The sequence below is a fragment of the Poecile atricapillus genome, unplaced genomic scaffold (genome assembly GCF_030490865.1).
Source record: "Poecile atricapillus isolate bPoeAtr1 unplaced genomic scaffold, bPoeAtr1.hap1 scaffold_185, whole genome shotgun sequence".
NCBI lineage: Eukaryota > Metazoa > Chordata > Aves > Passeriformes > Paridae > Poecile > Poecile atricapillus.
The window spans coordinates 25,248-50,592 of NW_026709022.1; the positions used below are offsets into that span (position 1 = coordinate 25,248).

Here is a 25,345-nt window from a genome sequence, read left to right on the forward strand (position 1 = left end):
GTCCCCATGTCCCTGTGTTCATGGTGTCCATGTCTCTCGTGTGACCTTGAGGGACACGGGCAGGGACATTGTCCTTGGCACGGCCTTTCCATGGGGCTGAGCCCCCTTGGTGTCACCTGCTGTCACATGTCCTTGTCCCATCTCCTCCAGCCATTCCTGTGTCCCTCTCCCAGCTCTTCCCTGTCCTGCCAGTGTCCCTGTCCCCAAGAGTTCCGTCCCCTGCTGTGTGTCACTGTCCCAGCTCCTCCATCCACTGCCACTGTCCCTGTCCCCATGGGTTCCATTCCCTGCCACTGTCCCTGTCCCCAAGGGTTCCATTCCCTGCCACTGTCCCTGTCCCCAAGAGTTCCATCCCCTGCTGTGTGTCACCGTCCCAGCTCCTCCATCCACTGCCACTGTCCCTGTCCCCATGGGTTCCATCCCCTGCTGTGTGTCACCGTCCCAGCTCCTCCATCCACTTCCACATCCCTGTCCCAGCTCCTCCATCCATTCCTGTGTCCTTGTCCCATCTTCTGCACCTGTTGCCACCTCTGTGTCCCCAACACTTCCATCCACACTGTCCCAGCTCCTCCATCCCTGCCATGTCCCTGTCCCCATGTCCCTGTCCCATCTCCTCCATCCCTGCCATGTCCCTGTCCCCATGTCCCTGTCCCATCTCCATCCCTGCCATGTCCCTGTCCCCATGGCCCTGTCCTGATTCCTCCATCCCTGCCATGTCCCTGTCCCCACCACCCATGGCCCTGTCCCATCTCCATCCCTGCCATGTCCCTGTCCCCGTGGCTCTGTCCCATCTCCTCCATCCCTGCCATGTCCCTGTCCCCACCACTCATGGTCCTGTCCCATCTCCTCCATCCCTGCCATGTCCCTGTCCCATCTCCATCCCTGCCATGTCCCTGTCCCCATGTCCCTGTCCCAGCTCCTCCATCCCTGCCATGTCCCTGTCCCCGTGGCCCTGTCCTGATTCCTCCATCCCTGCCATGTCCCTGTCCCCACCACCCATGTCCCTGTCCCATCTCCTCCATCCCTGCCATGTCCCTGTCCCCATGGCCCTGTTTTGATTTCTCCATCCCTGCCATGTCCCTGTCCCCGTGGCCCTGTCACTGTCACACCACCACGTCCCCGTGCAGTGACCCGTGGGCTCGGTGGCCCCACGGTCCCCACGCTGCCACCGCGTCCTGGTGCCATCCGGCCGAGGGGCAGGTCCGGAGGAGGGATCTGCTGCCTTTAAACCCCCGCTCCAACCACACCTTTAAGCCCTTCGAGTCCCTCTCCCAGCCCAGAACCCTTTTGGGATCCGTGGGGCCGAGCTGCCACCTCCAGCAGCTTTGTCCCCACCGCTGCCCCGTCCATCCCCGTCCCTCCCCGGGGTGTCCCCGCGCTGTCCCCTCGGTGTCCCCCCGCTGTCCGGCCGGGGTCCGGCGGGCCGGGCGCTGCCGAATTAATTAGGGGGTAGGAGCGGAGCAGGGCGGCAGCCACGCACAGCTCGGAGCCACTCACTCATCCCACAGGAATCCGCCCCACGGGGAGGAGCGGCCCCGGCCCAGCGCCTAAAAGGGCCCCGCACGGGCCGGCTGCCCTCGGAGCCTCGGAGCCTTCCCTGCGTCCTCCTCCTCCTCCTCCTCCTCCTCCTCCTCCTCCTCCGCCATGGCAGGGCACGGCGCCAGCCTGCTCCTGCTCCTCGGGATCCTGCCAGGTAGGATCGCGGCTCCCGGGAGATGCTCCGAGCCCCGGGATGGAGCGAGGGGAGCGCCCCGTGGTCACCTGCGGGCACCTGCGGGCTCCCGCGGCCACCTGCGGGCTCCTGCGGGCTCCTGCGGCCACCTGCGGGCTCCTGCGGCCACCTGCGGCCACCTGCGGGCTCCCGCGGCCACCCGCGGCCACCTGCGGGCTCCTGCGGGCTCCCGCGGCCACCTGCGGGCTCCTGCGGGCTCCCGCGGCCACCTGCGGGCTCCTGTGCTGGCCAGGGCAGGGGGCATCGAGTTCCGCGTGTGGCCGGGGCTGCCAGGGGGTGACAGCGGCGAGGGGACCGGGACACGCCCGCGACATCCCCGCGACATCCCCGCGACATCCCCGCGGGAGCCCGATGTGGGAGATGCCACCCGCGGGTGGGGGGCTGCAGGTGTGGGGGTTTTGGGGGTGCAGGTGCGGGGTCTTTGGGGCTGCAGGTGTGGGGTTTTTGGGGGTGCAGCTGTGGGGTTTTTGGGGCTGCAGCTGTGGGGTTTTTGGGGGTGCAGGTCTGGGATTTTTGGGGCTGCAGGTGTGGGGTCTTTGGGGCTGCAGGTGTGGGGTCAGGGGTGGCAGGTCAGGGGTTTTTGGGGCTGCAGGTGTGGGGTCTTTGGGGCTCCCAGATGTGGCGTCTTTGGGGCTGCAGGTCTGGGGTTTTTGGGGGTGCAGGTCTGGGATTTTTGGGGTGCAGCTGTGGGGTTTTTGTGCCATGGGACCAAACCCCGTCCCTGCACCCCAGAGTTTGGATTCTGCCAGGTGTGGGGTTCAAGGTGTTTGGGGGCACAGGTTTGGGGTGCGATGGGTCCCTTCCCCATCCCTGTCCCCCGTGGGCTGGGGCTGCAGGTGCTGGTTTTGGGGCTGGCAATGCTGTTTTTGGGGAGACGATGCCATTTGTGGGGGTGATGGCGCCGTTTTGGGGGTGGCAATGCCGTTTTCGGGGGTGGCAATGCCATTTTCGGGGGTGACGATGCCATTTTGAGGGGTGGAAATGCTGTTTTCGGGGGTGGCAATGCCATTTTTGGGGGTGACAATGCCGTTTTTGGGGTGGCAATGCCATTTTCGGGGGTGGCAATGCCATTTTCGGGGGTGGCAATGCCATTTTCGGGGGTGGCAATGCCATTTTTGGAGGTGGCAATGCCATTTTTGGTGGTGACAATGCCATTTTGAGGGGTGAAGATGCCGTTTTCGGGGGTGGCAATGCCCTTTTGGGGGTGGCAATGCCATTTTGGGGGTGACAATGCCATTTTCCGGGGGTGACGATGCCATTTTGGGGGTGACCATGCCGTTTTTGGGGGTGGCAATGCCGTTTTTGGGGGTGGCAACGCCGTTTTTGGGGGTGGCAATGCCATTTTTGGGGGTGACAATGCCATTTTGGGGGTGGCAACGCCCCTTTTGGGGGTGGCAATGCCATTTTTAGGGGTGACAATGCCATTTTTGGGGGTGGTAATGCCATTTTCGGGGGTGACAATGCCGTTTTTGGGGAGACGATGCCATTTTTGGGGGTGGCAATGCCATTTTCGGGGGTGACAATGCCGTTTTGGGGGTGGCAATGCCATTTTTGGGGGTGGCAATGCCATTTTGGGGGTGACAATGCCGTTTTGGGGGTGACAATGCCATTTTGAGGGGTGAAGATGCCGTTTTTGGGGCTGACAATGCCGTTTTTGGGGAGACGATGCCATTTTTGGGGGTGGAAATGCCATTTTCGGGGGTGGCAATGCCATTTCCGGGGGTGGCAATGCCATTTTCGGGGGTGACAATGCCGTTTTGGGGGTGACAATGCCATTTTTGGGGGTGGCAATGCCATTTTGAGGGGTGAAGATGCCATTTTTGGGGGTGGCAATGCCATTTTCGGGGGTGACGATGCCATTTTTGGGGGTGGCAATGCCGTTTTTGGGGGTGGCAATGCCATTTTTGGTGGTGACAATGCCGTTCTGAGGGGTGGCAATGCCATTTTTGGGGGTGACAATGCTGTTTTTGGGGGTGATGGCGCTGTTTTGGGGGGTGACGATACCGTTTTGGGGGTGGCAATGCCGTTTTTGGGGGTGACAATGCCGTTTTTGGGGGTGGCGATGCCATTTTTGGGGGTGGCAATGCCGGTTTTGGGGGTGGCAATGCCATTTTGGGGGTGACAATGCCATTTTTGGGGGTGACAATGCCATTTTTGGGGGTGGCAATGCCATTTTCGGGGGTGACAATGCCGTTCTGAGGGTTGGCAATGCCATTTTCGGGGGTGACAATGCCATTTTTGGGGGTGGCAATGCCATTTTTGCTGGTGACAATGCCGTTTTGAGGGGTGAAGATGCCGTTTTGGGGGTGGCAATGCCGTTTTTGGGGGTGGCAATGCCATTTTCGGGGGTGACAATTCCGTTTTGGGGGTGGCAACGCCCCTTTTGGGGGTGGCAACGCCCCTTTTGGGGGTGGCAATGCCATTTTGGGGGTGACAATGCCATTTTTGGGGGTGACAATGCTGTTTTTGGGGGTGATGGCGCCGTTTTGGGGGGTGACGATGCCGTTTTGGGGTTGGCGATGCCATTTTTGGAGGTGACGGTGCCGTTTTGAGGTTGATGATGTCGTTTTTTGGGGTGGCAATGCCCCTTTTGGGGGTGGCAATGCCATTTTTGGGGGTGACAATGCCATTTTTGGGGGTGACAATGCCGTTTTTGGGGTGACAATGCCGTTTTTGGGGGTGACAATGCCGTTTTTGGGGGTGGCAATGCCATTTTTGGGGGTGGCAATGCCATTTTTGGGGGTGGCAATGCCGTTTTTGGGGGTGGCAATGCCCTTTTGGGGGTGGCAATGCCATTTTGGGGGTGACAATGCCATTTTTGGGGGTGACAATGCCATTTTCGGAGGTGAAGATGCCATTTTTGGGGGTGACAATGCCATTTTTGGGGGTGACAATGCTGTTTTTGGTGGTGACAATGCCGTTTTGGGGGGTGACGATACCGTTTTGGGGTTGGCGATGCCATTTTTGGAGGTGACGGTGCCGTTTTGAGGTTGATGATGCCCCTTTTGGGGGTGGCAATGCCCCTTTTGGGGGTGGCAATGCCATTTTGGGGGTGGCAATGCCATTTTTGGGGGTGACAATGCCATTTTTGGTGGTGACAATGCCGTTTTTGGGGGTGCCAATGCCATTTTCAGGGGTGACAATGCCGTTTTTGGGCGTGACAGCGTCGTTTTGAGGGGTGGCAATGCCGTTTTTGGAGGTGAAGATGCCATTTTTGGGGGTGCCAATGCCGTTTTGAGGGGTGACAATGCCATTTTTGGGGGTGCCAATGCCGTTTTTGGGGGTGACAATGCCATTTTCAGGGGTGACAATGCCGTTTTGGGGGTGAAAATGCCGGTTTTGGAGGTGACAGCGCCGTTTCAGGGGCTGACGGTGCCGTTCTGTCCCCAGCTCTCCTCGTGGCCGTCAGGATCAACGGCAACGGCCGGGAGGTTCTGTACCTGGCCAAGGGCGACTCGGTCAAACTGGGCTGTCCCTATGTCCTGGAGCCCGAGGACAACGGTCCCCAGGGCGTGGGCATCGAGTGGATCCAGATCACGCCCGAGAGACCCAGCCCCGAGAATGTGGTGAGGGGCTCGGGGGGCTGGGGAGGGCTCGGGGGGCTGGGGAGGGCAGGGATGGAGAAGGTGGGGATCAGCCAAGGGGGACAGGTGGGACAGGAGAGGTCTGGGAGGACAAACTGAGTCTGGAAGTGCTGAGATGGGAAGGATGAAGTAGGACAGACAGGACAGGAAAGGTCTGGAAGGACAGAGAAAGACCTGGTGGGACAGACAGGGTTTGGAAACCCATCAGGACAGACAGGACAGGAAGGACAGGAAAGGTCTGGAAGGACAAAGAAAGACCTGGTGGGACAGGCAGGGTTTGGAAACCCATCAGGACAGACAGGACAGGAAGGACAGGAAAGGTCTGGAAGGACAGGCAGGGTCTGGAAGTGCTGAGATGGGAAGGATGAAGTGGGACAGGCAGGACAGGAAAGACAGGGAAGGTCTGGGAGGACAGAAAGACCTGGTGGGACAGAGAGGGTTTGGAAACCCATCAGGACAGGGAAGGTCTGGAGAGGCAGGAAAGGTCTGGAAGGACGGGAAAGGTCTGGTGGGACAGGCAGGGTTTGGAAACCCATCAGGACAGGGAAGGTCTGGACAGGGTCTGGAAATGCTGGACAGGAAGGAACAGGCAGGACAGGAAAGGTCTGGAAGGACAGAAAGACCTGGTGGGACAGGCAGGGTTTGGAAACCCCATCAGGACAGGAAGTTTGGGAAGGTTTGGGAGGACAAACTGAGTCTGGGAGTGCTGAGATGGGAAGGATGAAGTGGGACAGACACGACAGGAAGGGCAGGAAAGGTCTGGAGCGGCAGGAAAGGTCTGGAAGGACAAAGAAAGACCTGGTGGGACAGGCAGGGTTTGGAAACCCATCAGGACAGACAGAACAGGAAGGACAGGAAAGGTCTGGAAGGACAAGCAGAGTCTGGAAGTGCTGAGATGGGAAGGATGAAGTGGGACAGACAGGACAGGAGAGATCTGGGAGGGCAGGAAAGGTCTGGAAGGACAGAGAAAGACCTGGTGGGACAGGCAGGGTTTGGAAACCCAGCAAGACAGACAGGACAGGGGAGGTTGGGAAGGTCTGGAAGTCTGAGATAGGAAGGATGAAGTGGGACAGGAAGGTTGGGAAGGACAGGAAAGGTCTGGACAGGGTCTGGAAATGCTGGACAGGAAGGAACAGGCAGGGACAGGGAAGGTCTGGACAGGGTCTGGAAATGCTGGACAGGAAAGAACAGGCAGGACAGGGAAGGTCTGGAAGGGCAGGAAAATACCAGGCAGAGTCTGGAAATGCTGGGCAGGGAAACAACCGGCAGGAGAAACTGGGATGGGCTGGGATCAAAGGTCTGGGAGTGCCAGGATGGGACAGACAGGGACAGGGAAGGTCTGGAAGGACAGAAAGACCTGGTGGGACAGACAGGGTTTGGAAACCCATCAGGACAGACAGGACAGGAAGGACAGGAGAGGTCTAGAAGGGCAAGCAGAGTCTGGAAATGCTGAGATGGGAAGGATGAAGTGGGACAGGCAGGACAGGGAAGACAGGGAGGGTCTGGAGAGGCAGGAAAGGTCTGGAAGGACAGAGAAAGACCTGGTGGGACAGGCAGGGTTTGGAAACCCATCAGGACAGACAGGACAGGGGAGGTTGGGAAGGTCTGGAAGTCTGAGATAGGAAGGATGAAGTGGGACAGGAAGGTTGGGAAGGACAGGAAAGGTCTGGACAGGGTCTGGAAATGCTGGACAGGAAGGAACAGACAGGACAGGGAAGGTCTGGAAGGGCAGGAAAATACCAGGCAGAGTCTGGAAATGCTGGGCAGGGAAACAGCCGGCAGGAGAAACTGGGATGGGCTGGGATCAAAGGTCTGGGAGTGCCAGGATGGGACAGACAGGGACAGGCAGGGACAGGATGGGACAGGGAAGGTCTGGAAGTGCCAGGATGAGACAGGGAAGGTCTGGAAGGGCAGGAAAATACCAGGAAAAGTCTGGAAATGCTGGGCAGGGAAACAGCCGGCAGGAGAAACTGGGATGGGCTGGGATCAAAGGTCTGGGAGTGCCAGACAGGGACAGGCAGGGACAGGGAAGGTCTGGAAGGGCAGGAAAGGGACAGACAGGGACAGGGAAGGTCTGGAAGTTCCAGGATGGGACAGACAAGGATAGGGAAGGTCTGGGAGTGCCAGGATGGGACAGAGAGGGACAGGATGGGACAGACAAGGATAGGGAAGGTCTGGAAGTGCCAGGATGGGACAGACAAGGATAGGGAAGGTCTGGAAGTGCCAGGATGGGACAGACAGGGACAGACAGGGATAGGCAGGGACAGGGAAGGTCTGGAAGGGCAGAAAAGCAGCAGGCAGGGACAGGGAGTGCCAGGATGGGACAGGCAGGGACAGGGAGTGCCAGGATGGGACAGGGAAGGTCTGGAAGGGCAGGAAAGGTCTGGGAGTGCCAGGATGGGACAGAGAGGGACAGGATGGGACAGGATGGGACAGACAGGGACAGGGAAGGTCTGGGAGTGCCAGGATGGGACAGGCAGGGATAGGGAAGGTCTGGAAGTTCCAGGATGAGACAGGGAGTGCCAGACAGGGACAGGCAGGGACAGGGAAGGTCTGGGAGTGCCAGACAGGGACAGGCAGGGACAGGGAAGGTCTGGAAGGGCAGGAAAGGGACAGACAGGGACAGGGAAGGTCTGGGAGTGCCAGGATGGGACAGAGAGGGACAGGCAGGGACAGGATGGGACAGGCAGGGATAGGGAAGGTCTGGAAGTTCCAGGATGGGACAGGGAGTGCCAGACAGGGACAGGCAGGGACAGGGAAGGTCTGGAAGGGCAGAAAAGCAGCAGGCAGGGACAGAGAGTGCCAGGATGGGACAGGCAGGGACAGGCAGGGATAGGGAGTGCCAGGATGGGACAGGGAGTGCCAGACAGGGACAGGCAGGGACAGGGAGTGCCAGGATGGGACAGGCAGGGATAGGGAAGGTCTGGAAGGGCAGGAAAGGGACAGGCAAGGTCTGGAAGTGCCAGGATGGGACAGAGAGGGACAGGCAGGGATAGGGAAGGTCTGGAAGGGCAGAAAAGCAGCAGGCAGGGACAGGGAGTGCCAGGATGGGACAGGCAGGGATAGGGAAGGTCTGGGAGTGCCAGGATGGGACAGACAGGGACAGGCAGGGACAGGGAGTGCCAGGATGGGATGGGGAAGGTCTGGGAGTGCCAGGATGAGACAGGGAGTGCCAGACAGGAACAGGCAGGGATAGGGAGTGCCAGGATGGGACAGACAGGGACAGGGAAGGTCTGGGAGTGCCAGGATGGGACAGAGAGGGACAGGCAGGGACAGGGAGTGCCAGGATGGGACAGGCAGGGACAGGGAGTGCCAGGATGGGACAGGCAGGGACAGGGAAGGTCTGGGAGTGCCAGGATGGGACAGGCAGGGACAGGGAAGGTCTGGCAGCATCTGGGAGTGCCGGGCTGGGCTGGGCTGGGCTGGGCTGGAGCCCAGCCAGTGAGGCACGGACAGGCAGGACAGGTACAGACAGGTACAGGCAGGACAGGTACAGACAGGTACACGCAGGGAAAGACAGGGACAGGCAGGGAAAAACAAACAGGGACAGGCAGAACAGGTTCAGACAGGGACAGGCAGGGAAAAACAGGGACAGGCAGGGAAAGACAAACAGGGACAGGCAGAACAGGTTCAGACAGGGACAGGCAGGGAAAAAAGACAGGGACAGGCAGGGAAAAACAGGGACAGGCAGAACAGGTACAGACAGGTACTGACAGGTACAGGCAAGGAAAAACAGGGACAGGCAGGTACAGGCAGGGAAAGAAAAGAGCAGCCAGGCCAGAGGGACAGGCAGGGACAGGGAGGACAGGGAAGGATCAGGCAGGGACAGAAAGAGACAAGGAGGAAGCACCAGGACAGACAGGACAGGGAAGGACAAACGGACAGAAGCAGGAAAGGAACAGGCACAGCAGGAACAGGCAAACCCCCATTGCTGAGCCCCCTCTGCCCTGAGAAACCCAAACTGGGCCCAAACCCCAACCCAAAAGTACCTGAAATGAACCCAAAGCCAGCCTTCAACTGACCCTAAACCAAACCTAAACCCAGCCCATCCCAACTCCAGCTAACCCTAACACAAGCTAACCCTCAGCAACCAACCCAAACCAAACCCAAACCAACCCAAACCAACCCAAACACTAATCCTAACCCAAACCAACCCAAACCAACCCAACCTCAACCCAAACACTAATCCTAACCCAAACCAAACCCAAACCAAACCAACCTCAACCCTAATCCTAACCCAAACCAACCCAAACCGACCCAAACCGACCCAAACCAAACCCAAACCAACCCAAACCAACCCAAACACTAATCCTAACCCAAACCAACCCAAACCAACCCAAACCAACCCAAACCAAACCCAAACCCAACCCAAACCAACCCAAACACTAATCCTAACCCAAACCAACCCAAACCAAACCCAAACACTAATCCTAACCCAAACCAACCCAAACCAACCCAAACACTAATCCTAACCCAAACCAACCCAAACCAAACCCAAACCAAACCCAAACCAACCCAAACCAAACCCAAACCAAACCCAAACCAAACCCAAACCAACCCAAACCAACCCAAACCCAACCCAACCTCAACCCAAACACTAATCCTAACCCAAACCAACCCAAACCAAACCCAAACCAAACCCAAACCAAACCCAAACCAACCCAAACCAACCCAACCTCAACCCTAATCCCAACCCAAACCAAACCAAACCCAACTAACCCCAACCCAAACCAAACCCAAACCAAACCAACCTCAACACTAATCCTAACCCAAACCAAACCAAACCCAACCCAAACCAACCCAAACCAGCCCCAAACCAAACCCAACCCAACCTCAACCCAAACACTAATCCTAACCCAAACCAAACCCAAACCAAACCCAAACCAACCCCAAACCAACCCCAAACCAATCCAAACCAACCTCAATCCAAACCAACCCAAACCCAACCAACCTCAACCCAAATCAACCCCAACCCAAACCCAAACCAACTCAAACCAAACCAACCGCAACCCAAACCAAACCCAAACCAAACCCAAACCAAACCAAACCCAACCAACCTCAGCACTAACCCTAACCCGAACCAAACCAAACCAAACTCAAACCAAACCAAACTCAAACCAAACCAAACCCAAACCAAACCAAACTCAAACCAAACCAAACCCAAACCAACCCCAAACCAATCCAAACCAACCTCAATCCAAACCAACCCAAACCCAACCAACCCAACCCAACCAACCTCAACCCAAATCAACCCCAACCCAAACCAAACCCAAACCAAACCAAACCCAACCCAACCAACCCCAACCCAAACCCAAACCAACTCAAACCAAACCAACCGCAACCCAAACCAAACTAACCCAAACCAAACCCAAACCAACCCAAACTAATCTCAACCCAACCCAAACTAAACCCAAACCAAACCCAACCAACCTCAACCCAAACCAAACCAACCAAACCCAACCCAACCAAACCAAACCCAACCCAACCAACCTCAACCCAAACCAACCCAAACCAACCCAAACCAACCTCAACCCAAACCAAACCAACCCCAAACCAACCCCAAACCAAACCAAACCAACCTCAACCCAAACCAACCCCAACCCAACCCAAACCAACCTCAACCCAAACCAAACAAAACCAAACCAACCCAAACTCTAACCCCAAACCAACTTTAACTCCCCCCTAAACCCAACCCACACCCCCAACCCCCACCCCGCCGACATCCCCGAGGCCACCCTGACGTTGTCCCCGCGTGTCCCCAGTTCCTGTCCTACCAGGACCACCACGTGAACTACGGCAGCGGCTCGGGGCTGCAGGACCGCGTGGCCTTCGTGCAGACGGACCCGGGCCAGCGCGACGCCTCCATCCGCCTGGCCGACCTGCAGGAGAGCGACACCGGCACCTACCAGTGCCGCGTCAAGAAGAACACGGTGGCCGTGCACGAGGTCATTGTCACCGTGCAAGGTGAGGCCACCCCCCCGCGGCGTCACCTGTCCCCTCCGTGCTGGTGACGCTTTGTTGTGGTCACGCTTCGTCTTCTGGTGGCACCTGGTCCCTCTTGTGTGGCCCTGACAGTGTCACTGCCATGTCACCTTCCTGACATTGAGAGTGTCCCTTGTCCCTCCTCATGTGGCCCTTGGTGGCCCTGACAATGTCCCCTGTGCCACTCTCGTGTGGCCCTTGGTGGCCCTGACAGTGTCCCCTGTGCCCTTCTCGTGTGGCCCCAGCAGCCCTGACAATGTCCCCTGTGCCACTCTCATGTGGCCCTTGGTGGCCCTGGTGTCACCTGGCCCCTCTCATGTGGCCCTTGGTGGCCCTGACAATGTCCCCTGTGCCACTCTCATGTGGCCCTTGGTAGCCCTGACAATGTCCCCTGTGCCACTCTCATGTGGCCCTTGGTGGCCCTGAGAGTGTCACTGCCATGTCCCCTTCCTGACACTGAGTGTGTCCCCTGTGCCCTTCTCGTGTGGCCCTTGGTGGCCCTGACAATGTCCCCTGTGCCACCCTCATGTGGCCCTGGTGTCCCCTGTGCCACTCTCATGTGGCCCTTGGTGGCCCTGACAATGTCCCCTGTGCCGCTCTCATGTGGCCCTGGTGTCCCCTGTGCCCCTCTCATGTGGCCCTTGGTGGCCCTGACAATGTCCCCTGTGCCACCCTCATGTGGCTCTGGTGTCACCTGGCCACTCTCATGTGGCTCTTGGTGGCCCTGACAATGTCCCCTGTGCCGCTCTCATGTGGCCCTGGTGTCCCCTGTGCCACCCTCGTGTGGCCCTTGGTGGCCCTGACACTGTCACTGCCGTGTCCCCTTCCTGACATTGAGAGTGTCCCTTCTCCCTCCTCATGTGGCCCTTGGTGGCCCTGACAGTGTCCCCTGTGCCCCTCTCATGTGGCCCTGGTGTCACCTGGCCCCTCTCGTGTGGCTCTTAGTGGCCCTGACAGTGTCACTGCCGTGTCCCCTTCCTGACACTGAGAATGTCCCCTGTGCCCTGCTCGTGTGGCCCTTGGTGGCCGTGACAATGTCCCCTGTGCCGCTCTCATGTGGCCCTTGGTGGCCCTGAGAGTGTCACTGCCGTGTCCCCTTCCTGACACTGAGTGTCCCCTCTGCCACTCTCATGTGGCCCTTGGTGGCCCTGACAGTGTCCCCTGTGCCACTCTCATGTGGCCCTTGGTGGCCCTGACAATGTCCCCTGTGCCACCCTCATGTGGCTCTGGTGTCACCTGGCCACTCTCATGTGGCTCTTGGTGGCCCTGACAATGTCCCCTGTGCCGCTCTCATGTGGCCCTGGTGTCCCCTGTGCCACCCTCATGTGGCCCTTGGTGGCCCTGACAGTGTCACTGCCGTGTCCCCTTCCTGACACTGAGAATGTCCCCTGTGCCCTGCTCGTGTGGCCCTTGGTGGCCCTGAGAGTGTCACTGCCATGTCCCCTTCCTGACACTGAGTGTCCCCTGTGCCACTCTCATGTGGCCCTTGGTGGCCCTGACAATGTCCCCTGTGACACTCTCGTGTGGCCCTGGTGTTCCCTGTGTCACCCTCATGTGGCCCTGGTGTTCCCTGTGCCACTCTCATGTGGCCCTTGGTGGCCCTGGCAGTGTCACTGCCGTGTCCCCTTCCTGACACTGAGTGTCCCCTGTGCCCCTCTCATGTGGCCCTGGTGGCCCTGACAGTGTCCCCTGTGCCCCTCTCATGTGGCCCTGGTGGCCCTGACAATGTCCCCTGTGCCACTCTCATGTGGCCCCAGCAGCCCTGACAGTGTCCCCTGTGCCACTCTTGTGTGGCCCTTGGTGGCCCTGACAGTGTCCCCTGTGTCACCCTCATGTGGCCCTGGTGGCCCTGACAATGTCCCCTGTCCCCCATCCAGGTGGCCCTGACAGTGTCCCGTGTCCCCCCGCCCCAGGTGACTCCTGTCTCTTCCCCCACTCCCAGGTGTCCCCTCTCCTGGGTGGCCCCTGGTGACCCCGATGGCCTCTGGTGGCCCTGGCAGTGTCCCCTGTGCCCCTCTCATGTGTCCCCTGGTGGCCCTGCCAGTGTCCCCTGTGTCCCTCCTGGCTGTCCCCACCCCCCTGTCTCCATCCAGAGTGGCTCTGGCATTGTCCCTGTCCCTGTCCCTGTCCTGGCTGTCCTCGCTCCCTGTCCCCTTCCCGGGTGTCCCCTGTCCCCTCCATGGTGGCTCTGACACTGTCCCTGTGTCCCCTCCTCCCTCTCCTGGCTGTCCCTGTTCCCTTCTCCCGTGTCCCTGTCCCTTGTCCCCTGTCCCTGGCAGTGTCCCCATCCCCTTCCTGTGTGTCCCCTGTCCCCTCTGCTGTCCCTGGCAGTGTCCCCGTCCCCTTCCTGTGTGTCCCCTGTCCCCCTGTCTGTCCCTGGCAGTGTCCCTGTCCCCCTCCCGCGTGTCCCCTGTCCCCTCTGCTGTCCCTGGCAGTGTCCCTGTCCCCTTCCTGTGTGTCCCCTGTCCCCCTGTCTGTCCCCGCCGCTGTCCCGGTGTCCCCGGGGTGTCCCCGCCGCTGTCCCCGGTGTCCCCGGGGTGTCACCTGATGCTGTCCCCGCTGTCCCCGGTGTCTCCGGCTGTCCCCGCCACTGTCCCGGTGTCCCCGCGGTGTCACCTGACGCTGTCCCCGGTGTCCCGGTGTCCCCGGCGTGTCCCTGACGCTGTCCCGGTGTCCCCGGGGTGTTCCCGGCGGTGTCCCGGTGTCCCCGGGGTGTCCCTGACGGTGTCCCGGTGTCCCCGGGGTGTCACCTGACGCTGTCCCCGGTGTCGCAGTGTCCCCGCGGTGTCCCCTGACGCTGTCCCCGGTGTCCCCGCGGTGTCCCCTGACGCTGTCCCCGGTGTCCCCGGGGTGTCACCTGACGCTGTCCCGGTGTCCCCGCGGTGTCCCCTGACGCTGTCCCCGGTGTCCCCGGTGTCCCCGCGGTGTCCCTGACGCTGTCCCCGGTGTCCCGGTGTCCCCGGGGTGTCACCTGACGGTGTCCCGGTGTCCCCGGGGTGTCTCCTGACGCTGTCCCCGGTGTCCCCGGTGTCCCGGTGTCCCCGCGGTGTCACCTGACAGTGTCCCGGTGTCCCCGCGGTGTCCCTGACGCTGTCCCGGTGTCCCCGGGGTGTCTCCTGACGCTGTCCCCGGTGTCGCGGTGTCCCCGCGGTGTCACCTGACGCTGTCCCCGGTGTCGCGGTGTCCCCGCGGTGTCTCCTGACGCTGTCCCCGGTGTCCCCGCGGTGTCACCTGACGGTGTCCCGGTGTCCCCGGTGTCCCCGCGGTGTCCCCTGACGCTGTCCCCGGTGTCCCCGGTGTCCCCGGGGTGTCCCCGGCGGTGTCACCTGACGCTGTCCCCGGTGTCCCGGTGTCCCCGCGGTGTCACCTGACGGTGTCCCCGGTGTCCCGGTGTCCCCGCGGTGTCTCCTGACGCTGTCGCGGTGTCCCCGCGGTGTCCCCTGACGCTGTCCCCGTGTCCCAGCAGAGAAGCCGGCGGCCCCGCAGTGCTGGAGCGAGGGGGAGCTGATCGAGGGGGGCTCGGTGCTGCTGCGCTGCTTCAGCCGGGGGGGCACCGCGCCCCTCTCCTACCAATGGGCAAAGCTGGCCGAGGGCTACGGGGGGGGGCGCCTGCCCTCGGGTACCCTGCAAGGTGGGTGAGACCCTCGGAGGGGGTTTGGGGGGTCCCTCGGGCACCCTGCAAGGTGGGTGAGACCCTCGGAGGGGGTTTGGGGGGTCTCTCGGGCACCCTGCAAGGTGGGTGAGACCCCCGGGGGGGGTTTGGGGAGGGGTCCCTGCCCTCGGGCACCCTGCAAGGTGGGTGACACCCTCGGGGGGCTTGGGGGGGATTTGGGGGGCTCAGGAGGGGGTTTGGGGGGTTCCTCGGGCACCCTGCAAGGTGGGTGACACCCCCGAGGGGGGTTTGGGGGGGATTTGGGGGGCTCAGGAGGGGATTTGGGAGGCTCAGGAGGGGGTTTGGGGAGGGGTCCCTGCCCTCGGGCACCCTGCAAGGTGGGTGAGACCCCCGGGGGGGTTTGGGGAGGGGTCCCTGTCCTCGGGCACCCTGCAAGGTGGGTGAGACCCCCCCGGGGGGTTTGGGGAGGGTTTGGGGGGCTCTGGAAGGGGTTTGGGGGGTCCCTCGGGCACCCTGCAAGGTGGGTGACACCCCCGGGGGGTTTGGGGAGGGGTCCCTGTCCTCGGGCACCCTGCAAGGTGGGTGAGACCCCCGGGGAGGGTTCAGGGGGGTTTGGGGGCAGCAGCCAAGGGGTGCTGTGGCCATGGGGGGCTCGGGGGGGTCCCTGGCTGGGGGTGCACGTGGTGGGGAGGGGGAGCAGTGTGTCCATGTGTCCCTGTGTCCGTGTGTCCATGTCCCTGTGTCCATGTGTGTCCATGTGTCCCTGTGTCCATGTGTCCGTATGTCCCTGTGTCCGTGTGTCCCTGTGTCCATGTCCCTGTGTCCATGTGTGTCCATGTGTCCATGTGTCCATGTGTGTCCATGTGTCCATGTGTGTCCATGTGTCCCTGTGTCCATGTGTCCATGTGTCTGTGTCCCTGTTTCCATGAGTCCATGTGTCCATATGTCCCTTTGTCCATGTGTCCGTGTGTCCCTGTGTCCGTGTCCCTGTGTCCATGTGTGTCCATGTGTCCATGTCCGTGTCTCTGTGTCCATGTGTTCGTGTGTGTCCGTGTCCATGTGTCCATGTCCCTGTGTCCATGTGTGTCCATGTGTCCATGTGTCCATATGTCCCTGTGTCCACATGTCCACGTGTGTCCATGTGTCCGTGTCCATGTGTCTCTGTGTCCGTGTGTCCATATCCATGTGTCTGTGTGTCCATGTGTCCACGTGTCCATGTCCCTGTGTGTCCACGTGTCCATGTGTGTCCCTGTGTCCATGTGTCCATATCCATGTCCATGTGTCCATGTCCATGTGTCCCTGTGTCCATGTCCCTGTGTCCATGTGTCCATGTCCCTGTGTGTCCACGTGTCCACGTGTGTGTCAGTGTGTCCACATGTGTCCATGTCCATGTGTCTGTGTCCCTGTGTCCATGTGTCCATGTCCCTGTGTCCGTGTCCCTGTGTCCGTGTCCATGTCCCTGTGTGTCCACGTGTCCACGTGTGTGTCAGTGTGTCCACATGTGTCCATGTCCATGTGTCTGTGTCCCTGTGTCCATGTGTCACTGCGTCCGTGTGTCCACGTGTCCCTGTGTCCATGTCTGTGTCCATGTGTCCACATCCATATGTCCGTGTCCCTGTGTCTGTGTCCGTGTCACCCGTGTCCCCACATGTCCATGTCCCCATGTCCATGTGTCCATGTCCCCCTGTGTCCATGTGTCCATGTCCCTGTGTGTCCACGTCCCTGAGCAACCATGTCCCCATGTGTCCATATCCCCATGTCCCCACATCCCTGTGTGTCCCCGTGTCCCCATGTCCCTGTGTGTCCCCATGTCCCCATGTCCCTGTGTGTCCCCAGGTCCCCATGTCCCCACATCCCTGTGTCCCCATGTCCCCATGTCCCCATGTCCCTGTGTCTCTGTGTCCCCATGTCCCTATGTGTCCCCATGTCCCTGTGTGTCCCTGTGTCCCCATGTCCCCACATCCCTGTGTGTCCCCGTGTCCCCATGTCCCTGTGTGTCCCCATGTCCCCATGTCCCTGTGTGTCCCCATGTCCCCATGTCCCTGTGTGTCCCCATGTCCCCATGTCCCCATGTCCCCACATCCCTGTGTCCCCATGTCCCCATGTCCCTGTGTGTCCGTGTCCCTGAGCAACCATGTCCCCATGTGTCCATGTCCCTGTGTGTCCACGTCCCTGAGGAACCATGTCCCCATGTCCCCACATCCCTGTGTCCCCATGTCCCCACATCCCTGTGTCTCCGTGTCCCCATGTCCCTATGTGTCCCCATGTCCCCACGTCCCTGTGTGTCCCCAGGTCCCCATGTCCCCACATCCCTGTGTCCCCATGTCCCCACATCCCTGTGTCTGTGTCCCCATGTCCCCATGTCCCTGTGTCTCTGTGTGTCCCCATGTCCCTGTGTCCCCATGTCCCCACATCCCTGTGTCTCTGTGTCCCCATGTCCCTGTGTCCCCACATTTCCCTGTCCCTGTGTCCTCATGTGTCCCTGTGTGTCCCTGAGCACCCACATCCCTGTGTCCCTGTGTCCCCATGTCCCCATGTCCCCACATCCCTGTGTCCCTGTGTGTCCCCATGTCCCCACATCCCTGTGTCCCTGTGTGTCCCCATGTCCCCATGTCCCCACATCCCTGTGTCCCTGTGTGTCCCCATGTCCCCACATCCCTGCGTCCCTGTGTGTCCCCATATCCCTGTGTGTCCCTGTGTCCCTGTGTGTCCCCATGTCCCCATGTCCCTGTGTGTCCCCGTGTCCCCACACCCCCTCTCCGGGGTGGCAGGTGACACCGAGGTGACAATGCCACCTGTCCCCCTCAGGCCGTGCTCCCGGTGACCTCCTGATCCGCAGCCTGACCGGGGCCCACGCTGGCACCTACCAGTGCCGTGTCACCAACCGCGTGGGGTACTCGGTGTGCCAGCTCAACCTGAGCCCCGGCACCCGTGAGTGACACTGGGGACACTGGGGGGACATTGGGGACACGGGGGGGACACGGTGTGCCAGCTCAACCTGAGCCCCGGCACCCGTGAGTGACACTGGGGACACTGGGGACACTGGGGGGGACATTGGGGACATGGGGGGGACACGGTGTGCCAGCTCAACCTGAGCCCCGGCACCCGTGAGTGACACTGGGGACACTGGGGACACGGGGGGACATGGGGGGGACACGGGGGGTACTCGGTGTGCCAGCTCAAGCTGAGCCCCGGCACCCGTGAGTGACACTGGGGACACTGGGGGGACATTGGGGACACGGGGGGGACACGGTGTGCCAGCTCAACCTGAGCCCCGGCACCCGTGAGTGACACTGGGGACACAGAGGGTGACACAGGGTGGCACTGGGATGTCTCAGGTGCCCGGGTGTCCTTGGGTGGCACCTGGGTGTCCCTGGGTTCTGGGGTGGCACCGGGGCTGTCCCTGGGTGGCACCGGGCTGTCCCTGGGATCCAGGGTGGCACTGGAGGTGGCTCTGAGTGGCACCAGGGTGGCTCTGGGTGACACTGGGGCTGTCCGTGGGCCCCAGGCTGTCCCTGGGGTTGTCCCTGAGCTCCAGGGTGGCACTGGGGCTGTCCTTGGGTGGCACCGCGGTACCTTTGGGTGGCCCCGGGGCTGTCCCTGGGTTCTGGGGTGGCACCGGGACTGTCCCTGGGTGGTACCGGGGCTGTCCCTGGGTTCCGGGGTGGCACCGGGACTGTCCCTGGGTGGCACCGGGGCTGTCCCTAGGCTCCAGGGTGGCATTGGAGGTGGCTTTGAGTGGCACCGGGTTGTCCCTGAGCTCCAGGGTGGCACCGGGGCTGTCCCTGGGTGGCACCGGAGCTGTCCCTGGGCTCCAGGGTGGCACTGGGGCTGTCCCTGGGTTCTGGGGTGGCATGGGGACTGTCCCTGGGTGGCATCGGGACTGTCCCTGGGTGGTACCGGGTCTGTCCCTCGGTTCCGGGGTGGCACGGGGGCTGTCCCAGGCTGGCACCGTGGTGTCGCTGGGTGTCCCCGGAGCCGCGGGCAGCCGGCGGAGGCCGGGGTGACAAGGCTGTGTCCCCGGGGTGTCGCTGGGTGTCCCCGGGGTGACAAGGGTGTCCCCGGGGTGTCGCTGGGTGTCCCCGGGGTGACAAGGGTGTGTCCCCGGGGTGTCGCTGGGTGTCCCCGGAGCCGCGGGCAGCCGGCGGAGGCCGGGGTGACAAGGGTGTGTCCCCGCGGCAGGCGGGCGCCAGGCCGGCATCATCGTGGGCTCCATCCTCGGCTCCCTCCTCCTCCTCAGCCTCCTGGGGCTGCTCATCTGGGCTCTGATCGCCCGCTACCAGCGCAAGGAGTGCCAGCGGGCCTGCAGCGACTGCAGGTGGGCTCCGGGGGCTGGGCTGGGCTGGACTGGGCTGGACTGGGCTGTACTGGGCTGTACTGGGCTGTACTGGGATGTACTGGGCTGTACTGGGATGGACTGGGCAGCAGACAGCGGCACTGGGCTCTGATCGCCCGCTACCAGCGCAAGGAGTGCCAGCGGGCCTGCAGCGACTGCAGGTGGGCACCGGGGGCTGGGCTGGGCTGGACTGGGATGGACTGGGCTGTACTGGGCTGGACTGGGCTGGACTGGGCTGTACTGGGATGGACTGGGCAGCAGAGAGCGGCACTGGGCTCTGATCGCCCGCTACCAGCGCAAGGAGTGACAAAGGGGCTGCAGCGACTGCAGGTGGGCACCGGGGGCTGGACTGGGCTGGACTGGGATGTACTGGGCTGTACTGGGCTGTACTGGGCTGGACTGGGATGTACTGGGGTGTACTGGGATGGACTGGGCAGCAGAGAGCGGCACTGGGCTCTGATCGCCCGCTACCAGCGCAAGGAGTGCCAGCGGGCCTGCAGCGACTGCAGGTGGGCACCGGGGGCTGGGCTGGGCTGTACTGGGCTGTACTGGGCTGTACTGGGATGTACTGGGCTGTACTGGGCAGCAGAGAGCGGCACTGGGCTCTGATCGCCCGCTACCAGCGCAAGGAGTGACAAAGGGGCTGCAGCGACTGCAGGTGGGCACCGGGGGCTGGGCTGGGCTGGACTGGGCTGTACTGGGCTGTACTGGGCTGTACTGGGATGTACTGGGCTGTACTGGGCTGTACTGGGCTGTACTGGGATGTACTGGGATGTACTGGGATGTACTGGGCAGCAGACAGCGGCACTGGGCTCTGATCGCCCGCTTGCAGTGCCAGGAGTGACAGAGGGGCTGCAGCGACTGCAGGTGGGGACAGCGGGGTGGCACTGGGGGACACTGGGGGACACTGGGAGACACTGGGGGATGCTGAAGAACACCAAGAGGTGCCACCAGGCACGGGTGGGTGACACTGGCTGGCACTGGGTGACACTGGGGGACACTGGGAGACACTGGCTGGCACTGAAGGACACCAAGAGGTGCCAGCAGTCACGGGTAGGTGACACTGGGTAGCACTGGGTGACACTGGGGTTACACTGGGTGACACTGGGTGACACTGAGTGACACCAAGACATGCCACCAGACACGGGTAGGTGACACTGGCTGGCACTGGGGGACACTGGGTGACACTGGGTGACACTGAAGGACACGAAGATGTGCCACCAGTCACGGGCAGGTGACACTGGGTGACACTGGGTAGCACTGGGTGACACTGGGTGACACTGAAGGACACCAAGAGATGCCAGCAGTCCCGGGTAGGTGACACTGGCTGGCACTGGCTGGCACTGGGTGACACTGAGGGACACCAAGAGACGCCAGCAGGCACAGGTAAGTGACACTGGGTGACACTGGGAGACACTGGGTGACACTGGGTGACACTGGGGTGACACTGGCTGACACTGGGTGGCACTGGATGACACTGAGGGACATTGAAGGACACCAAGAGGTGCCACCAGTCACGGGCAGGTGACACTGGGTGGCACTGGGGGACACTGGGTGACACTGGGGGATGCTGAAGGACACGAAGATGTGCCAGCAGTCACGGGTGGGTGACACTGGGTAGCACTGGGTGACACTGAAGGACACCAAGAGATGCCACCAGTCACGGGCAGGTGACACTGGGTGGCACTGGGTAGCACTGGGTGACACTGAGGGACACCAAGAGGTGCCAGCAGTCACAGGTAGGTGACACTGGCTGACACTGGGTAGCACTGGGGGACACTGGGGTTACACTGGGTGACACTGGGTGACACTGAAGGACACCAAGAGCTGCCAGCAGTCACGGGTGGGTGACACTGGGTGACACTGGGGGACACTGGGGTTACACTGGGTAGCACTGGGTGACACTGAAGGACACGAAGAGGTGCCACCAGTCACGGGCAGGTGACACTGTGTGACACTGCCACCAAGAGCCACCAACGAGCGCCACCAGCAGCACCGAGACGGGCGACAAAACCCTCGTGGGGTGTCCCCAGATGCCACCGCCGGTCCCGAGCCCGTGTGACAGAGCTGTCCCCGTTTGTCCCCACAAAACCCTCGTGGGGATTGTCCCCAGATGCCACCACTGATCCCGAGCCCGTGTGACAGAGCTGTCCCCGTTTGTCCCCACAAAACCCTCGTGGGGTGTCCCCAGATGCCACCACTCACTCCGAGCCCGTGTGACAGAGCTGTCCCCACAAAACCCTCGTGGGGTGTCCCCAGATGCCACCACTGATTCCCAGCCCGTGTGACAGAGCTGTCCCCGTTTGTCCCCACAAAACCCTCGCGGATTGTCCCCAGATGCCACCACTGATCCCGAGTCCGTGTGACAGAGCTGTCCCCGCTTGTCCCCACAAAACCCTCGTGGGGTGTCCCCAGATGCCACCACTGATCCCGAGCCCGTGTGACAGAGCTGTCCCCGCTTGTCCCCACGAAACCCTCGCGGATTGTCCCCAGATGCCACCACTGATCCCGAGCCCGTGTGACAGAGCTGTCCCCGTTTGTCCCCACAAAACCTTGCGGGGTGTCCCCAGATGCCACCACTGATTCTGAGCCCGTGTGACAGAGCTGTCCCCGCTTGTCCCCACAAAACCCTCGTGGGGTGTCCCCAGATGCCACCACTCGTTCCGAGCCCGTGTGACAGAGCTGTCCCCGCTTGTCCCCACAAAACCCTCGTGGGGATTGTCCCCAGATGCCACCACTGATTCTGAGCCCGTGTGACAGAGCTGTCCCCGCTTGTCCCCACAAAACCCTCGCGGATTGTCCCCAGATGCCACCACTCGTTCCCAGCCCGTGTGACAGAGCTGTCCCCACAAAACCTTGCGGGGTGTCCCCAGGTGCCACCACTGATCCCGAGCCCGTGTGACAGAGCTGTCCCCGCTTGTCCCCACAAAACCCCCGTGGGGTGTCCCCAGATGCCACCACTGATTCCCAGCCCGTGTGACAGAGCTGTCCCCGCTTGTCCCCGCTTGTCCCCGCAGGAGCAGCACGGGTGGCACCATGCCCCGGGGCTGTGCCACCTGCGGCCACCACTCGTACTCGCCCCATGGCATCAGCTACATGCAGTGCCAGCAGTGCCAGCACGGCGACAGCGACGAGAGAGCGGCAGCGCTGCTCTGCAACGAGGGCATCCGCCACCAGGTCACCTGTCCCGGCCTGTGACACCGCCACCAGGGTCACCTGTCCCCGCCTGTGACACCGCGACAGCGACAGCGACAGCGACAGCGACACACACACAGAGAGAGAGCAACGGAAAGGGATGGGAGGAGCGGTTCCTGCTGCTCGAAACTGCATAAAAGAGATAAAAATGGATCAAAATCGCACGATATTCCAAAGAAAAAATGCTCTAAATGACAAAAAAATGGTCAAAATGGCACCAAATTGTATAAAAAAATTGGAATTTTATAAAGTTTGTTCTAAAATAACAACGAATTCCTGGTCAGGGCAGTGCCCGCCCGCTAAAAGGGAAGGCGGGAGAACAAAACCGCCTAAAACAGCTCAAAAAGGCTCAAAATCGCACGATATTCCAAAGAAAGAATCCTCTAAATGACAAAAAAATGGTCAAAATGGCACCAAATTGTATAAAAAAATTGGAATTTTATAAAGTTTATTCTAAATTCCCACCAAATTCCATCCTCGGTCACGGTGGAGCCCGCCCGCTAAAAGGGAAGGCGGGAGCTCAAAACCGCCTAAAACAGCTCAAAATAGTTCAAAATGTCACCAAATTGTACAAAAAAATTGAAAATTTTATAAAGTTTATTCTAAAATAACAAAAAATTCGCGGTCACGGCAGCGCCGGGGACAGAGAGACAACAAAAGGGATGGGAGGAGCGGTTCCTGCTGCTCGAAACTGCATAAAACAGATCAAAATGGATCAAAATCGCACGATATTCTGCAGAAAGAATCTTCTAAATGACAAAAAAATGGTCAAAATGTCACCAAATTGTATAAAAAATTGGAATTTTATAAAGTTTATTCTAAATTCTCACCAAATTCCTGGTCACGGTGGAGCCCGCCTGCAAAAAGGGAAGGCGAGAGCTCAAAACCTCCTAAAACAGCTCAAAATGGCTCAAAATCGCACGATATTCTGCAGAAAGAATCCTCTAAATGACAAAAAAATGGTCGAAATGTCACCAAATGTCACCAAATTGTACAAAAAATTTGAAAATTTTATAAAGTTTATTCTAAATTCCCACCAAATTCCATCCCCGGTCACGGCAGCGCCGGGGACAGAGAGCCCACAAAAGGGAAGGCAGGAGAACAAAACCGCCTAAAACAGCTCAAAATCGCTCAAAATGTCACCAAATTGTACAAAAAAATTTGAAAATTTTATAAAGTTTATTCTAAAATAACAAAAAATTCGCGGTCACGGCAGCGCCGGGGACAGAGAGACAACAAAAGGGATGGGAGGAGCGGCTCCTGCTGCTGGAAACTGCATAAAACAGATCAAAATGGATCAAAATCGCACGATATTCTGCAGAAAGAATCCTCTAAATGACAAAAAAATGGTCGAAATGTCACCAAATTGTATAAAAAAATTGGAATTTTATAAAGTTTGTTCTAAAATAACAACGAATTCCTGGTCACGGCGGAGCCCGCCTGCAAAAACGGAAGGCGGGAGCTCAAAACCTCCTAAAACAGCTCAAAATGGCTCAAAATCGCACGATATTCCAAAGAAAGAATCTTCTAAATGACAAAAAAATGGTCAAAATGTCACCAAATTGTATAAAAAAATTGGAATTTTATAAAGTTTATTCTGAATTCCCAACGAATTCCCGGTCACGGCGGAGCCCGCCCGCTAAAAGGGAAGGCGGGAGCTCAAAACCGCCTAAAACAGCTCAAAATCGCTCAAAATGTCACCAAATTGTACAAAAAAAATTGAAAATTTTATAAAGTTTATTCTAAAATAACAAAAAATTCGCGGTCACGGCAGCGCTGGGGACAGAGAGACAACAAAAGGGAAGGTGGGAGCTCAAAACCTCCTAAAACAGCTCAAAATCACTCAAAATATCATCAAATTGTACAAAAAAATCAAAATTTTATAAAGTTTATTCTGAATTCCCAACGAATTCCCGGTCACGGCAGCGCCCGCCCATAAAGGTGAAGGCAGGAGCTCAAAACCTCCTAAAAAATCCTCTAAATCCCATAAAATCCCTCAAAATCCCACAATATTTCTCCTTAAAACCCTCTGAATCCCATAAAATCCCACAGAATTCCACAATATTTCTCCCAAAATCCCACAAATCCCCACAAAATCCCAAGAAAATCCCAAGAAAATCCCAACAAAATCCCAAAATATCCCCACAAAATCCCAAAATATCCCCACAAAATCCCATCCTCGCTCCGTTTTCACCTCGTTTTGTTGTTTTTATTTTGGGGTTTGGCCCCGTTTTTTTACGCCTTCCCCATTCCCAGTTTCCCCCAATTCCCAGTTTCCCATTCCCAGTTTGTTTTCCATTCCCAGTTTCTCATTCCCAGTTTCCCCCAATTCCCAGTTTCCCATTCCCAGTTTTTTTTCCCATTCCCAGTTTCCCCCAATTCCCAGTTCCCCATTCCCAGTTTGTTTTCCATTCCCAGTTTCCCATTCCCAGTTTGTTTCCCATTCCCAGTTTCCCATTCCCAGTTTGTTTTCCATTCCCAGTTTCCCATTCCCAGTTTGTTTCCCATTCCCAGTTTCCCATTCCCAGTTTGTTTCCCATTCCCAGTTTCCCATTCCCAGTTTCCCCCAATTCCCAGTTTCCCATTCCCAGTTTGTTTTCCATTCCCAGTTTCCCATTCCAAGTTTTTTTTTCCCATTCCCAGTTTCCCATTCCCAGTTTGTTTTCCATTCCCAGTTTCCCATTCCCAGTTTGTTTTCCATTCCCAGTTTGTTTTCCATTCCCAGTTTCTCATTCCCAGTTTCCCCCAATTCCCAGTTTCCCATTCCCAGTTTGTTTTCCATTCCCAGTTTCCCATTCCCAGTTTGTTTTCCATTCCCAGTTTCCCATTCCCAGTTTGTTTCCCATTCCCAGTTTCCCATTCCCAGTTTCCCCCAATTCCCAGTTCCCCATTCCCAGTTTGTT

At 59.3% G+C, this 25,345-nt stretch overlaps 1 protein-coding gene and 1 long non-coding RNA gene across 3 annotated transcripts; both read left to right on the forward strand.

Annotated features, from left to right (window-relative positions):
* Positions 1 to 1,644: 1,644 nt before the first annotated feature.
* LOC131574231 (uncharacterized) lies at positions 1,645 to 22,690 on the forward strand. Its single transcript, XM_058828656.1, has 7 exons — positions 1,645 to 2,105; positions 5,040 to 5,298; positions 11,079 to 11,280; positions 14,765 to 14,929; positions 17,720 to 17,842; positions 19,076 to 19,229; positions 22,265 to 22,690. Exons 1-7 carry the CDS (start codon positions 1,645 to 1,647, stop codon positions 22,443 to 22,445), a joined length of 1,545 nt encoding a protein of 514 aa, XP_058684639.1. The 3' UTR covers positions 22,446 to 22,690.
* LOC131574233 (uncharacterized) lies at positions 5,386 to 6,760 on the forward strand. 2 transcript variants are annotated; one of them, XR_009276418.1, is made up of 4 exons: positions 5,386 to 5,468; positions 5,573 to 5,717; positions 6,177 to 6,351; positions 6,654 to 6,760. It is a non-coding gene; the product is annotated as an uncharacterized LOC131574233 (long non-coding RNA). The 2 variants fall into 2 exon arrangements; XR_009276417.1 differs by having other exon boundaries at positions 6,177 to 6,412; positions 6,468 to 6,713.
* Positions 22,691 to 25,345: the final 2,655 nt, after the last annotated feature.